The sequence below is a fragment of the Nannospalax galili genome, unplaced genomic scaffold (genome assembly GCF_000622305.1).
Source record: "Nannospalax galili isolate Female #2095 unplaced genomic scaffold, S.galili_v1.0 scaffold186, whole genome shotgun sequence".
NCBI lineage: Eukaryota > Metazoa > Chordata > Mammalia > Rodentia > Spalacidae > Nannospalax > Nannospalax galili.
Window position 1 is genome coordinate 4,316,133 of NW_008358774.1, and position 16,089 is coordinate 4,332,221.

Sequence of the window (16,089 nt, forward strand, 5' to 3'; positions counted from 1 at the left end):
AAAGTAACCGACTATGACTAGTAATAATCAGATATACAGAGATTAGAAATACATGTGCATTTTAGTGTTAATTGTACTGAAATTGAATTTTTCTGAATGAAATTGTGTATTTTAATAGTGAAATGGAGATCTTTTTTAAAGTTTAAAACCACATTTAATTTTATGTCATAGGGTTTATACTGAGTACAATATTATATAACTGTATTAATTCAACTCTAAACCTAAAAATTTACAGCCAATTTTGAAGGAGATGCATCTTAGCTCTGGAAATTGTTATTGAATATGTCAATGCTGTTACAATGAAATGCTTTGATTGTGTGGTTATTAAATAAGTTTTTTTAAAAAGAAAAAAGAAAGAAACACATTTTATAGTCCAGTGCTCAGTTTAACTCCTCAAATCCCCTTCATTTACTTCAAGTCTCGAGTGTACAACTAATTTAAAGAATACTGTGTCCCATAATATAGCCACTTACTTCTACCTAATCAAGACACTCTTTCCATCCTTATCATATGTACTTTGAGCACTGCCTTCTCCTGTTTTCCACTCTTAACTTCAAGAAGTAAGTCTGGCAGTAAAGAAATCATTACATTCCTTTTCCCCAGGCAAACTGACTAGTACAGGAACATCTTTATGTACCCATTAGAAACAATGAGAGAAAATAAAATCTTTCCTAGATGTTCAAGAAAGAATCTCACTTTTTCTCATGGACAGAAACCAGAAAGGATACAGGGGCTGGAGCTACTGACATCTTGGCATCACCTGGTGCTCAAACCAATGTAAGAGAAGCCTGAGCCCTTCTTCCAGCAACACCTATAAAACCAGACCTAATTCTACAAATGCTTATCCTGCTGATTAAAAATGCTTTTTATATACTATCCATTTATTATCATTTAAAAATTAAGTATTGTAATTATATACTACCTGTAGCCTTTTTTTTTGCTATTCATTATCACACACTAAATATCTACTTACAATATCCAGAGTCAATATTATACACACCAGGCTACACAAAGGTCAATGGAAACAGAAGAGTCAATTGTAAGTATGACGCAGTCCAAATAAGGTGCTCATCCACATAACTGTGACTGATGTTTAAATAAATGCAGCTGTATTAGTTTATGATTTTGCTTGTAGGTATTGTTTTTGTCATAGGGATAAAAAGAACAATGATTTAAAAGCAAATGAAGGGAACCTGGATATAGCTCAGTGGTACAGCACTAGCTTAGTATGCTCAAGGCCCTGGCTTCAACGCCAGCACTATAAAAAGGAGAAAGAAAGGAAAGGAGAGAAAGAGAGACGGACTGATTTAAAAGAATGGGCTGCTGGTATATCTTAGTGGTAGAGTAAGTTTAAATCTAACATATACAGGGAAGGAAAGAGGAACGAAATGAAGGCAGTTTTAGAAGTTTAAATAATCCATAATAAACAAACAAATAGTAGTAAAGCAAAAAAAATTTTGAAAACTTATCACTAGCTCAGAAGTTTTATACTTATACTTTTTTTGATATATAAAATTATGCTCACTATTAAATTTAATTTATAGTGCAAGTGTTGCCAATTAGAGCTCGACTTTCAATGGAAGGGAAGAACTTTCAGTTCCTTTTGAATATAGATTTAATCTTCATCCCAGGTTTGTAATGATCCCTATGAAACTAGAGACTATAAGGCCCAAGAGCCTTTCTCATTTAGAGGAAAAGTATGCTAATTTCAACCCAGTTTACATACTTGCAAGAATTTTAACATCCTCTATGTTAAGACTTTTCACCAATGGTACAAATATTAAGTGGTAAAATTATAACCATTAAAATGAACTGTGGTCACTTCACAGATTTGTTTTATATCAAGAATAAAATCTATAACATTTACATTAAATTAAAAGCATAAAAGATGGTTAATCAAGGGGCTCGAGAGACAGCATTTACATACGTATAGGCAAAATAATAATACACATAAAATAAAAATAAGTAAATAAAAATTAGAAGAGAAACTAGCAGAAGAATCTCTGTGACATTTCATTTCTGTGGAAGCCACTTGATATAATTCAATAGCTCACAGCACTGACACAGTTTACTGGCAAAAAAAGAATACTGACACTACATAGTTGCTGTCTATCTTTGGAAACTGGATAATTAAATAACAAAACAATGCTAGAAGCTCATCACCTCCTCCTTTAACCATTGTCTTCTCTCCTCTAAACAACTAACTGCAAAAGAGCTTCCAGTTCTCTCTCTTCAAGGTTCTGGGAATCAGCAACAACTGTAAATGGCCAGACAATAAATATTTTTGGTTCTAAGGGCCATTAGGTCTCTGTAACAACTATTCAATTCTGCTAGAACAGTATGAAAGCAACCATAGATAATATGCACGTGAACTGACATAGTTGTGCCACAATAAAACTATTTACAAAATGTGAGTCACTTGGATCTAAAGGCTGTAGTTTGCCCCCTATGCTCTGTTCCATCTTCCCCGGTGCTCTGGTTTATTGAAATGGTTTTATTTACCAACCGTGGGCCAAGGACACAATTTTTTGTTCACCAGGGCAGATTTCTCAGTTCCAAATTCAATCTGCTCACTGAAAAGCCTACTTGTATATCATAGGCTCAATAGTGTTCTAAAACTACAACGACAAACCTCTTTCAAATGTGTTTTTTAATCTCAGTTATGATATCACAATCTGCAAATCTGTCCTTACTGAAAAACTAGAATTTATTCTTCAGGGTTTAGATTCACTGAAACAGACTCTGGGACCTCAGCTAATTGTTTCCAAGAGGTTGGCAAGAAATGGAAGATCTTCAGAGCTGTGGATGTACTTCAGTCAGAGCACTCACCCACCAAACCCTGGGTTCAATCAGCACTGCAACGAAAAAGAAAAGACTAGGAAGGTCCTAAGAACACAAAATAGGAAAGCACTCCCATTTCTCTGAATCTAGGGTACATAGCACCACCTAATGGCAAAAGAGGGCCATCCTAAACTACAAGTAAGGCTTTCGGTAAATTCAGAATTTTTTTACCTGAGGCTGAAGCAAAACAACCAGGGATGTGGGGAGACCAGATTGTGCTATAAATGACACTTTCATGGCCTCTAAAGGTGCACAGAGAATTTCCAACAGTTGGATCCCACTACAAATAAACAAATCAATTAACAAAGATAAATTCAAATGTTTACTTTATATATACTATTAATACCATGCATAACACTATATGTATAACATGCAGTATACATGTATGTATACATGTGTGTATATATACATGCTTAAATATACATATTTTTATATATTTATATATATATATCAAAGGGTGTTTGTTTGTTTGTTTGTTTGTTTGAGACAGAGTCTCCTGTAGCCCCAGCTGGCCTAGAACTCACTATGTAGACAAGGCTGGCCTTGATCTCATAGACATCCACCAGCCTCTGGCTCCAGAGTGCTGGAATTAAAGGTGTGCACCATGTCTAGCCCATCTCAAAGGTTTTAAGATCTATTTTTACATAAAGTAAGGTGGTCTTTAAAGGACTAAAGTAACCAATGCTAAGACTAAAATTTCCTAAATTCTGATACATATTTCAATATACACATTTGAAAAGAAAAGTAACTGTAAAAGTTTAAAGCTACAGAAGAATTTTTTAGGAAAGAGTTTAATAGAATCTTTAAAAGAGAGTATCTATTTTTAAATTCAATAATGCTGACATACCACTTTGACAGTCTGATCCCATGAGCCAGACACCACAAGCTGTTCACCTCTGGTTTGACTCCAATCAACACTATATACCTAAAAACATTTTAAAGAGTTTAGAAAGCAAAAAAGCAACAAGTTCAACATTCTATTTTATCTCTTTATAATAGTGACAATCTGCTAGAACAACTAATTTGCTTCATTAAAACACCAAGTGCTGTCCATTTCTACATGATGTCTGAGAAGTGGAAAGGCTATCTTGTCTGTTCTTCTATGCTTACGCTCCTTACAGATATGGCTCCATTCTGTCTTAATATAATTGATTCTACAGAGTATTTCCAAACCTTCTTCACCAAGACCTGGTTGGTGTTTATCAGAAAGCATTAAAATTCAACTAATATCCCTATCTAGTCTTATAAAAACCTGTGCATCCTTCCGATCTCTTGGTAAGCAGCTATCGTTATCCAGTAGTGCTGCTCTAATTTATGCTTCACTAGTCACAGTGTACTATTTCAAACAAACCACCTGAAAACTTACAGAAATATTTTTCATTCTATTATTTGATATAACAAATATATATTATATATATATAGAGAGAGAGCACACTACTGTAAGCTGAATTCAACAAAATATGTGCATAATTATACTTTATTAAAGTAGTCCAGAGATGGACCTGAGCATGTCATTAAATGTGATCAGCCAGCAGATTATTGTGAATCTTAAAACTCTAACTCCCACATACATATAGGAAATGAAAGCGGAGGGGGGTTGGGGGAGGGAAGTCTCTACTACCCAGTACTATGGCTGAGACATGTTAAGAGCTTTAGGGGAGGAAATCTGCAATACGGATCAGAACTTCATTTAAAATTTTGATGTTTTCTCACATATATGAAATCCAAAACAATCAAACTTAGAATAGTTGTAGTCAGAATCTGGGAGGTAGGGGTGGAAATGACTTTTATCAAAAAGTACAAACTTTCAGTTACAAAATGAGTAAGTTCTAAAGATGCAAAGCACAGCATACTAATATTTATAATGAACATTTGAAATATGCTATGAAAAGTTTATTTTAAATTGTTCTCACCCCCACACACATAAAATAACTATGTCAGAGGATGATTAAGCTAATTAGCTTGATTATTGGAATCATTACTCAAAGCATAATCATCTGAAAACACTATAGTGTAAACCTTTAAACATATATGTTTATTTTTAACTATTTCAATAAAATTGAAAAAAATCTAAATTATGTGTTTTGTATATCATGGACTTTTTGCATTTTAATTTTTAAAAAATATTATATTAAGTTGTGGGGGGGGTATACATCTGTAATCCCAGCACCTGGGAGGCAGAAGCAGCAGGCCAACTTGGCTGACACAGTGAGTTCTAGGATAGGCAAGGCTAAATGATGAGACCATGTCTCAAAAATCAGACAAAAGGTTGCATTAACAGATTATCTTGAGTACCAAATGTTCTTCTTCCCTTCAAATTTATAATCAAATGAGTGCCTCACACTTCACCCTAGTTCTACCCTCTTGCTGTCCACATTCATGCAAAAAGAATAGAGCAGTTGAACACTAAAGAAACCACAATCCAACAACAGCTCATGAAGTAAACAGAAGCCACAGCAAAAAGCAAGAGCTGCAGGACGTCTACTTATCATCGACTGGAAGATGGGTTTGGAAGCAATCACTGAAGACTGTGAGCTAGTTTGTCATCTATAAAGAACATACAGTAAATGACTTCTTCAATAAAGGACTCTATATTAAATATCAACATTTTAGGGTTTTGGGGGGGAGGTTTAAAAACAAAAACAACCCCCCATTTATAAACCAAACATCAGAATCAGTTTGGCCCTGGCCCATAAGCAGTCTGTCAATTCCTTCTTTAGGCTAATGTGACTAGTCAAAAATAATAATAATCTTTAATAGTAAATTCTTTATTGAGTGAGCACTGTGTGTCAGAAGTTCTCAACAACACTTTATGCATTTTACCTCACTTAATCTTGGATGCTTTGAGGTAGATAACTATATGCCAAGGTCCAGAGAGATTAAATATCTTGTTCAAGTCCCAAAGTTAATGAGATACAGAACTGAAATCTGAACCCAGGCACTGAACCAAGGCCTAGCACATACTAAACAAGTGCTCTGTCACAGAACTGCATCTACTGCCTTTAGAAAACCCACACTCACTTGCTATGCTAGGCTGTATAGTATGCTCCTTGCTGTACTATTTTTTTTATTATTTTTATTTTATTGTGTACGTATGTATTGCCTGCATTTAGGTAAGTGCACCGTGTCATGCAATGCCCATGAAGGACAGAAGAGGCTGTGGAATCCTCTGGAACTGGAGTTATGGACAGTTGTTAGCTGCCATGTGGGTGCTGGGATTCAAACCTGGGTCTTCTGCAAGAATAACCCAGTGCTCTTAACCACTGAGCCATCTCTCCAGCCCCCTTGACGTACTATTAAGTTAGAATTTTGGGTAGCCTTGGGTAGTGATATCAACAAAATCATTTTTACATCTTACATATACCTTAGATGTATTTTTAAATCTGTACTGTTTTCCCACTGTTCTTAGCATAAAGTTCCAACCAGCCCTCACTGGCATCATCCTTCACTAGAGCTGTTCTTAGGCCTAGACAAATTTCATTTTGTTTTCATGAACTGTTTGTGTCCAAGAACTTAAAGTCACAGCCCATTTGTAAATTCGTACTCATTCCTCAAGATGTGACTACATTACAGCCTTTACAACCTAAGCCTCCCTGACAAGCCCCTCAGTCGGGTGCTCATTTTTGGGCCTTTTATCAGTGGCATATTCCTACTTTTAATCCAGCATTTACCATATTTTGCTAAAAGTACTGTCAAATAAGTACCATACCTACTAAATTCTGGAGACATCCTCATAAACAAAATCACTGAGTTTTGAGTACATCTATGCTTACCATGATAAAATAGGTACTCAGTAATTGTTTGCTAAAATCATTTAATCAATCAAATTTATCTCCATAACGCTCATCATTGTTGTACATACAGAAAACCACTAACTCAAGAGCTTACACCTTCAGCTCAGACTCCAGTCTCTACACTTTCAATGAGATGCAGGCTTCAAAGTCTCATAATTACTCATCTGTTTTTAAAAATCTGTGTCGGGGCTGGGGAGATGGCTCAGCAGTTAAGAACACTGGCTGTTCTTGCAGAAGACCTGAGTTCAAATCCCAGCACCCACATGGCAGCTAACAACTGTCCGTAACTCCGGTCCCAGGGGCTCTGACAGCCTCTTCTGACCTCCGTGGGCATTGCATGACATGGGTGCACTTAGCTACATGCAGGCAATACACTCATACACCTAAAATTAAAATATTTTTTAAAAAGTGTGTGTGTGTGTGTGTGTGTGTGTGTGTGTGTGTGTGTAGTGTATGTCCATGGGTATGTTTGTCAGCGTGTGTGCCCATATGCACATGCAGAAGCCAGGAAGGGACTTGAATTCAATCCCCAGCATCCATGTAAAGAAAGGTATATGATGGTACATGCTTGCTTGTAATCCCACCACTGGGAGGCAGAAACAGGAGAATCTCTGGACACACTGGCCAGTCAGCCTGGCCTATTTTGTGAGTTACATCTAATGGGTATGTTTGTCAGCGTGTGTGCCCATATGCACATGCAGAAGCCAGGAAGGGACTTGAATTCAATCCCCAGCATCCATGTAAAGAAAGGTATATGATGGTACATGCTTGCTTGTAATCCCACCACTGGGAGGCAGAAACAGGAGAATCTCTGGACACACTGGCCAGTCAGCCTGGCCTATTTTGTGAGTTACATCTAGGCAAGCAAACATCCTGTCTCAGAAAAACAAAAAGGTGGACAGTGCCTGAGGAGTGACAACCAAGATCATTCTCTAGCCTCCATGTGCATATGCACCTACATAAACGTGGACTTACACATACACACACATACCTGTACACAAAAAATTAAATTACTTTTAAAAAGTGCTTTTATACAGGATGGATGAAGGGTATACCACATAAAAGTAAACAGGAATGGATGGGGAGGGCAGTTAGAGGGTTGTCACTCAAGACGTAGCTATGTTGATGACAAGGAATCACATGCAAACCCGACTCTGGTGCTTTAGGGTGTTCTCTCTCAATCCTTTGCTCTTTCTATTCCTCAGACAGAGCAAGCTGAAAAAATGAAAAAATTTAAAAACAGACATAAGCACAAAAGGAATGCTGTGATGGAAGTTCAGCTTGATGCTCAGAAAAGTGGATTCCAGCAGGACGACAAGGGCCAGCTAAAATGTTAGTAGGCTTAAAAAGCAGAGGGGAATTGATGGGAGACAATTCCAAAAACATAAACAAGGTTTGCGGCAGCAAACACCTATAATCCCAGTACTTGAGAGGCGGAGGCAGGAGCATTATGTTTAATTAAAGGCACCCTGTACTACGTAGTGAGTTCAAGGTCAGCTTAGGTTACACAGAAAGACATTGTCTCAAAAAGAAAAAGATAAAACAAAATGTAAAAACAGGAACATTCAGCAGCCTAGGGATCAGGGCTAGGGAACACTGAGAGGTAACATCAAGGCTTGTGCAGTCCTTGGTGATGGTACAATTAGCCAAAGTGGAAGACTGGAGGAAAAAAGCCAATATAAAATTGTACACATCTGAGTTTGGAGTGACAGCAGAGCAGCAAGGGGAAATGCCTCGTATAAGCAGGCAATGACCTCAGGTTCTCAAAAAAGTCTGCAGCAGCCAGAGAGATGTGTTTGGTGATACAATTAAAGAGACACCTGGATTCTCCTATACCGGCTTCAAGCCAACTGACAAACACTTATTAAGCACCTGTGATATAAAGGCACAGGGAGGAGGGGGTTACAATGCTAGACAAGAGCAATCCTTATGGACCTTATATTTTAGTAGGATAAGATAACTACAAATAAATAAATACATATGTATATGTATATATATATATATATAATGCTGTGATTTTCTAAACCACAAGAAAAATTAAGCACAGTGAAGAAATGCAAAGAAGGGCAAAGGATTACTTCTCACTACAATTACAATGAACAGGGAAGACCTCTGAGTTCTGTGTGACTTTAGACCTGAGGGAAAGATAAAGCAAGGAACAAGCTTGCCCTATCTGAAGAAGAGAGGAATTTAGAGAGAGAACATCTTAGGGGCCATGAGTTGTGTTTGCATATGATTCCTGTGAAGAAGCTAGCCATCACTTGAGTGTGACAACCCTCTAACTACCTTCCCCACCATCCCTGTTTGCTTTATGTGGTGTACCCTTCACCCATCCTACATAAAAGCATATTTATAAGTTCAGATTAATGTCACTCCCTTGTCCAAAGTCTTTCAATATTATGTGGCTTCTGCAGCTTATCATCTTCACTTAACATTATGTGAGATTCATCCATGTTGATCTGTATTACCCAAAGGTCAAAATCATGCAAATCTATGCATGACTTTGGAATGCATACATATGTAAGCAAAGAAAATATAAATAGAAAACTGAAGATAGTGGTTGCTTCTGGGAAGAAGTAAAATAAAAGGGAAAAAGAAGGAAAGAATTATAAAGAGGTACCTAGGGGTATAAACAATGTTTTATTTCTTAAGCTATGCGGTAAATATTCAAGTGTCCAATGTATTTTTGCATCTTACATATATTTTATATATAGAAAATATTTCCTAACAACTCTTTAAAGGTCAGCAATGCCTTTCCATTGACTTGAGCCAATGGCCAAATGCTGACTGCTCCATGCCCACAGCCTCCGTCCATCTTTCCCTTCTAGGTAGTCTTGGCTTTGCCTCTCACACTATTCCTCTGGCTTCTTTACCTAAAACAGTACATTCCTCACTCTCAGGGATGCTCTTCCTGCCCAGACAAGCTCCTCCCAACTTGCAGCACTGTGTCCACTCTCAGCCCTTCCCCCAGCATCTCTCCATGGTACAGGCAAGGACTCCAGAAAACAAGGATAGGACAGACTTGGCTGTTTTCCCAGTTAGGCCAAGTGTAGTACCTTACACTCAGTAGCTGATTAAAGTTCTTGTGATACATGAAGGAACACAGAACAAATCTGCATGGAAGGAACATCCCATCTTTGTGTACTCACATATCTTTTCTCTATTCCCAAAACCCCTCTCTGCTCCCATTCAACAAACGGAGAACAAGCAGTCAAATTACATCTAAAAAGGAAGAAGAAAAGCCCCGATTTTAGGCTTTAAAAGCAGGGTTCTCTGAAGGCCCATCTTATGAAATTACTCTTGGCAGTGAAGAAAATTAATTGAAAAAAAATGGGAAAGACAAAAAAAGAAAAATGCTGAACTGTATTTTGTGATGTATTATCAAATCTGAACTTCATCCAAACCAGTTTGAGAGGACTTACTTTATTAGTGAAACCAATTCCCAGAGAGTGCCTATTGAATCTACTATAAAGTAGTGCCCTTTTGTACGTTGGTCTTTTTAATTAAAAATAGTCAAGAAAAAACATGCCCAGAATTTTTACACTTATCTGCATTCATGCAAAGGAAAGGGATACTGACTTAATTACTGAGTGGTTAGAAAGGGTTATATATTTCTTTTAATATAGAACAAATTTCAAAATCTTTTTTTCCATCATGGAAATTTTAAAACATGTATGAAGCTACAGAGTAGTCCATAACTGTTAACATTTTGTCATCTTATTCATCTGACCCATGAGTGCTGACTGACTGACTGCTAGGATATTTTAACATCAACCATTTCACTCCTAAGTACCTCAGCAGATAAGCATCTTCTTAAAACATTAGCATGTCATATTCATCCCTAACAAGACCAACAATGGCTCCCTCACATCTTCTAACAGGATATATTCACATCTCCCGACTGTCACAGAAGTATCTTTTGCAGTTACCTGTTGCACTCTTAAGGCTCTTCCATTGAAGGAAAACACTCCTTTCCTCACTTTGCTTTGTCTGCCCACCTTCCCATGACATCTGTTTGTTGAAGGAACTAAGTTGGTCATACTGTACATGGTCCCACATGCTGGATTTGACTAATTGTTTCCTAATAGTGATATTTAACTTCTTCCTTGACTCTTCCTATTTCCTTTAAATTGGAAGTTAGATCTAGAGGCTTAATTGAATTCAGCTCATTTTTTAGCTTCCTATTAGATTAGGAAACATAATTTCTGATTGGCCCACTTTTAGTGGTCCTAGATAGTTTATAGAGATGTATCAGTCTTGGATTAATGGTTTTAGCACTGGCACATGACTGTCTCCTAGAGTCATTATTCCATTAGAACACACTAAATGGGAATTCTCTGCAAGTCTTTCTGCATATATTATGTAGGATTCTGTTACAAGGAATTTTTTAATCAACTTTTTGTTTGCTCCATAAGGAAATCATACAGGAAAGCCAAGACATCATAGTGATGGCTTTTTTCTGATCATAATTTCATGCAAACATGTGTGTGTGGGCACGCATGCGTGTGCATGTTTGTGTGGGGGGGGGTTCAGCTTTACAAGGCATTCTTTGTGATGCTTTGTTACTCATCTTTGGCCAATGAGAGCCTTTCACCTTGTCTCTTCTCACAGCTTTCTTGCTTTCTGACGTAAGATGTCTTAAACTCATCCTGTGTATTTCCTACCCAGTCATAGCACAGGTGCTTTCTCCAAGACCACTGTATGTGTTACAAGTATCATTTAGAAAGCCATACTCTAGGCACTGAGAATGTTCACTGCGACTTCCTTTTATAGAGCAAACATCTAGGAAGTACGTATTTTTGACAGAGATAAATAAACCATGAGTTTATATGCATAGTTCAGGGCCAATTTTAAGAGGAAGTGCTTCTACCTACTTTCTTCATTCCCAAATCTCTTTTCTTTCACAGTAAAACTTTTGGTTTCTAATGCCATGACTACTGTTAAGCATTTTATAATACATAGATGAGAGTTTTGAAATAATAATTTTCTAAATGCAGTTTTAAAATCTCTAATTCTTTCCATTTATGAAATATATCCCCTCGGGATACCCAACCACAATAGTGTATTTTTTAATATTTTATTAATTAATTTTATTTTATGTATATGAGTGTACTGCCTACATGTATGCAAGTACACCCGCATTGCCTTGGAACTGGGGTTAGGGATGGTTGTTAGCAACCATGCGGGTGCCAGGAATCCAACCAGGGTCTTGTGTGAGAGCAGCCAGTGCTCTTAACCACTGAGCCATCTCTTCAGCCCCCAAATACTGTATTTTTAAAGTCACTTGAGAGAATTACTTCTAATACCTGACTGGAGTCGCTTAGTAGGCCACGAGATTGCTTCTGTTTGTTTCCACTCTTTAGTACTGCCTTTTTCATCTTGCTTTAAATTGTGACTTCTAATTTTGTAAAATATTTCAACCAATTTTTAAAAAATGAGTTATATTTGAGAAGGAAGCATAAAAATTTACATCATGTTAATTAGTTGAGGTGACAAACATTACCACTGAAATCTACGCAATGACTTTATAGACATACACAGGTGCCAAGGATCCGAGTGCAACCAACCATGACTAGTAATAATCAGATACATACAGATTAGAGATGCATGTGCCAACATTTAAGTGTTATTAGCAAAAACAATGAGTCTTTCTGTAAGAAACAGTATATTTTAAAATGAAATGGAGATCTTTTTTAAAGGTTAAAAACTCGTTCAATTTTATGTCTTACAGGGCTTATACTAAGTTCAATATTGTATAACTGTATTAATTCAATGGCGAACCTAAAAATTTTATAGCCACTTTGGAAAGAAATATATCTTTGCTCTGGAAATTGTTATTGAATACGTTAAAGCTTTAATGAAATGCTTCTTCTAAAAAATAAAAATTTTAAAAATTAAAAAATATAAAAAATATTTCAATGGTCCTAGGTCAAAAGTCTAATATCAGTTATAATTAAAGACACTTATTTCCATCTGTACCCTTACTCCCCTTTCTCTCTCCTCTCTTTATATGTAACTATTCTTATTAGTTTTTGCATTGCATTTCCACTGGTTTTTTTTTGAAATTTATACATATAGCACATATTTACAACAAATAAGGTAAATAATTTAAACACATGCTTGTATTACTCTTATATAAAAATATATGATATATTACGTTTAAATAATTCCTCCATGAAATTGACTTAGTTATGAGCTTGTGACAAAACTATTTTCTAGTTTCATATCTCAAATTATCAAGTAAGACTGAATAAAGCTAGTTATGGTGGCACATGTCTGTAATGATAGCACTTGAGAAGCTGAAGTGGGAGAACCATGAGTTCAAAGCCATTTTTGGCTAAGCAGCATGTTCAAGGCCAGCCTAGGCTATACAGTAAGACTCTGTCTCAAAATTTAAAAAAAATTTTTTTTGCATAGTTCTCCCACGTTTCCTAGTTGGTTTAAAATAGAAGAGATGGGGTTCTAATTCCTATCTGTGGCTCCCATGCTAGCTTGCTAGCTCTGGAAGCAGGCATAGTGTTGACACCCACACTGAGGGTGTGAGAAAGATGACAGCTATAGTAGAAATAATCATGCATGAAAATCCTTTTCTACTCAAACATATTCTATTACAGTCTCTACCTATTTAAAATACCATTTTTTCTTCTGTAACAACTTTTTAGAAAGTTTTAAGTTTAGATAAGGGAATGTGAATAATGACTATGCAAGAGAAAGCTATTGTTCTGGTTCTATTTCAGTTGCTGTGACAAATACTCACGACAAGAAGCAACATAAGGGAGGAAATGGTTTATGTGGCTAATTCCAGGTGACACTCCATTATTTCAGGGAAGTCAAGACAGAAACTGGAGCAGCTAGTCACATCACACTCACAGTCAAGAGCAAAGAAGAAAAGAATGCATGGATGCCTGCCTGCCTGCTGCACTATTCTCTCACACTGTTCACCCTGCCTAGGGATAGTGCCAACCACAAAGGGCTGGGTCTCCCTACATCAATTAACAAGCACGACAATCCCTCACAGACATGCCCACATGTCTTCCCAGGTGATTCTGTGTTGTATCAAGTTGCCAGCTAAAACTAGCAAGAACACCTATTAAAGATTTTTTTTAATTTACATGTTAACAATTATAATCTCAAAAATATTAGATAGCAAACATCAAGGTCATTAGAATTGAATACCTACTAAGTTAAAAACTTCCAAAGAATGCTATACGCTGGTGTCAACTGGCAATCTTTAAATAGTACTGACAACTTGTTCCAAACCCCAAACATCATGACCTGAGCATGAAGATTTTTAAAAGTATTCCAGGCAATGCTTAATGCTCAGCAAAGTTTAAGAACCACTGAGCTAAAACATTTGGCACACTCTTCTCATTTTAAATTTTGAAATTTCTACTGTCTGAATTATAGTATGGTCCCATCAACAGCTACCATTTGAAGAAGCAGATCAGGGGAAATGGGTAACATTTATCCATCTACGTATGCTATTTTTTCTGCTTTGGTGCATGATCCAACATTTATATAATCTATCCTTCTCTTGGAAAATTCCAATTCCTCTGGCCAAACACTGGAGGCCACTGGAAATGACCCATGCCCACTTTCCCAACTCTATCTCCCACTAATGAATGTACCACACACTGTATGATACAGTGTATGGGGTAGGCCCAAGGACTTGTGGCTGCCTGAACATGAGCTTTTTCACAGATCTGATCTAATCAGATATTCATCCATATCAGATGCCATTTCCTCTTTAATCTGCTTAGCAAATTTCTAATTGCCCAAAACTCAGCTCAAATAGCCCACGGTCTTCCTGCGTACCTTCTAAACACTTCAATATTAATCACATTGTATTAAACTGGTCTGCTTGCATGGCCCCAAACACATGAAACAAGCATATGAGTCTTATACATGCCTGCATCTCTAGTGACTAACACACACCTGGCACATAACATGTGCTACCAGTATAGGCATGTCTAGAGTTCTTAATACAAGTTCAATTTTTAAAAAACTAAACAGTGCCCCCCTCAAGTAATAATAGATGTTATATCCTTCTGGCAATAAAATCCAAACTGAGAAAATGAATTAGCTCATACCTAACTAGAAACTATTTTCTCTCTAGTCACAAAAGTTTTAAACTGTTACTTTAAAACATAAGCTCTCCTTGCATTAATCTACTCTAAAAAAAATGGCTGATTGTGACTCAATACGCATTTTTTTACTATAATTATTATAGTGTGCTAAAAAGAAAAATAAGGGGGACTGGAGAGATGACTCCATGGACACAGTGCTTATTTCTCTTGCAGAGGACCCAGGTTCAGTTCCTAGCACACGCATGGCAGTTTACCTGTACGTAACTCCAGTTCCAGGATGTCCTCTTCTGGCTCCACAAGCACTACATGTATATGGTACACATATACTCATGCGGGCTCACATATACACATAAATTAAAAATAATACTAATAAATCTTAAAGAAAAGGAAAGAAGCTGAGGTATAGCTCAGTAGTGGAGTACTTGCCTAACATGCATAGGGCACTGGGTTTATCACCAACACGACCAAAAAGGAAAAAATTCCCTTCAGTTGAGAACTCTTTTATACAGTTTTAAATGTATATATATATATAAAAGGACCACACTAATGTTAAATATATAACTGGTTATCATTCTATATTAATATTTTCATTGGTACCTATTATTCTTAGCTTCTGTTGTTATCAAGAAGATTATTAATTCATATTTTAAAATTTTTAATCATATGGCACTGTGGTGGTTTAAGTGAGAAATGTCCCCCATAAGTTCACATTTGAATACTCAATTCCTGGTTGACAGCACCATTTGGGGAGCTTATGGAACCTTCAGGAGATGTAGTCTTTCTGGAGGAAGTGTGTCACTGGGGGTGTGCTTTGAAAGTTCATAGCCTCTTCCCACTTGCAGTTTGCTCTCTTTCTCTTTCTGCCTATGGCTGAAGATGTGATTTCTCAGTCTCCTGCTCTAACTTCTTGCTCCATGCATCTCGTACCATGGACCCTCCCTCTGAACTGTAAACCTAAATAAACTCCCTATAAGTCTTTTTTTTTTTTTTTTGTCACAGTAACAAAAAACAACTAATGCAGGAATATTACTACTATAAAATATATAAACACAAATTCTCTATAACAGAATACTAACAGTTGCATGCTGCTCAAAGGTCAGTTTTTAAAAGCAATGGTAAAAAACTTTAATGGATTATACATCTTATAAAACATTCAGAGGGTACAGAAATCAAGGCTGGGGACTGTGGTTCAGTTGGTAGAATGCTTGCCTAGCATAGATGAGGCCTGGGCCCCAAGTTCAGTCCTCAACACCACATAAACTGGGCATGGCTGTACATGCTTGCAAACCTAGCACTCTAGAGGTAGAGGCAGGAGGATAGGAAAGAAGGAAGGAAGGAAGGAAGGAAGGAAGGAAGGAAGGAAGGAA

General features: G+C 36.8%; 1 protein-coding gene across 1 annotated transcript in view; it reads right to left on the minus strand.

The window, feature by feature from the left end:
- The window catches only part of Pex7 (peroxisomal biogenesis factor 7), a 96,827-nt gene that overhangs the window by 71,437 nt on the left and 9,301 nt on the right, over positions 1 to 16,089 (minus strand). Inside the window, exons 4-5 of the mRNA XM_008822053.2 lie at positions 3,689 to 3,766; positions 3,013 to 3,121 (exon numbers count right to left, since the gene is read on the minus strand). Of these exons, the coding sequence (XP_008820275.1) occupies positions 3,013 to 3,121; positions 3,689 to 3,766 (187 nt within the window). The remainder of the gene's footprint in view (positions 1 to 3,012; positions 3,122 to 3,688; positions 3,767 to 16,089) is intronic.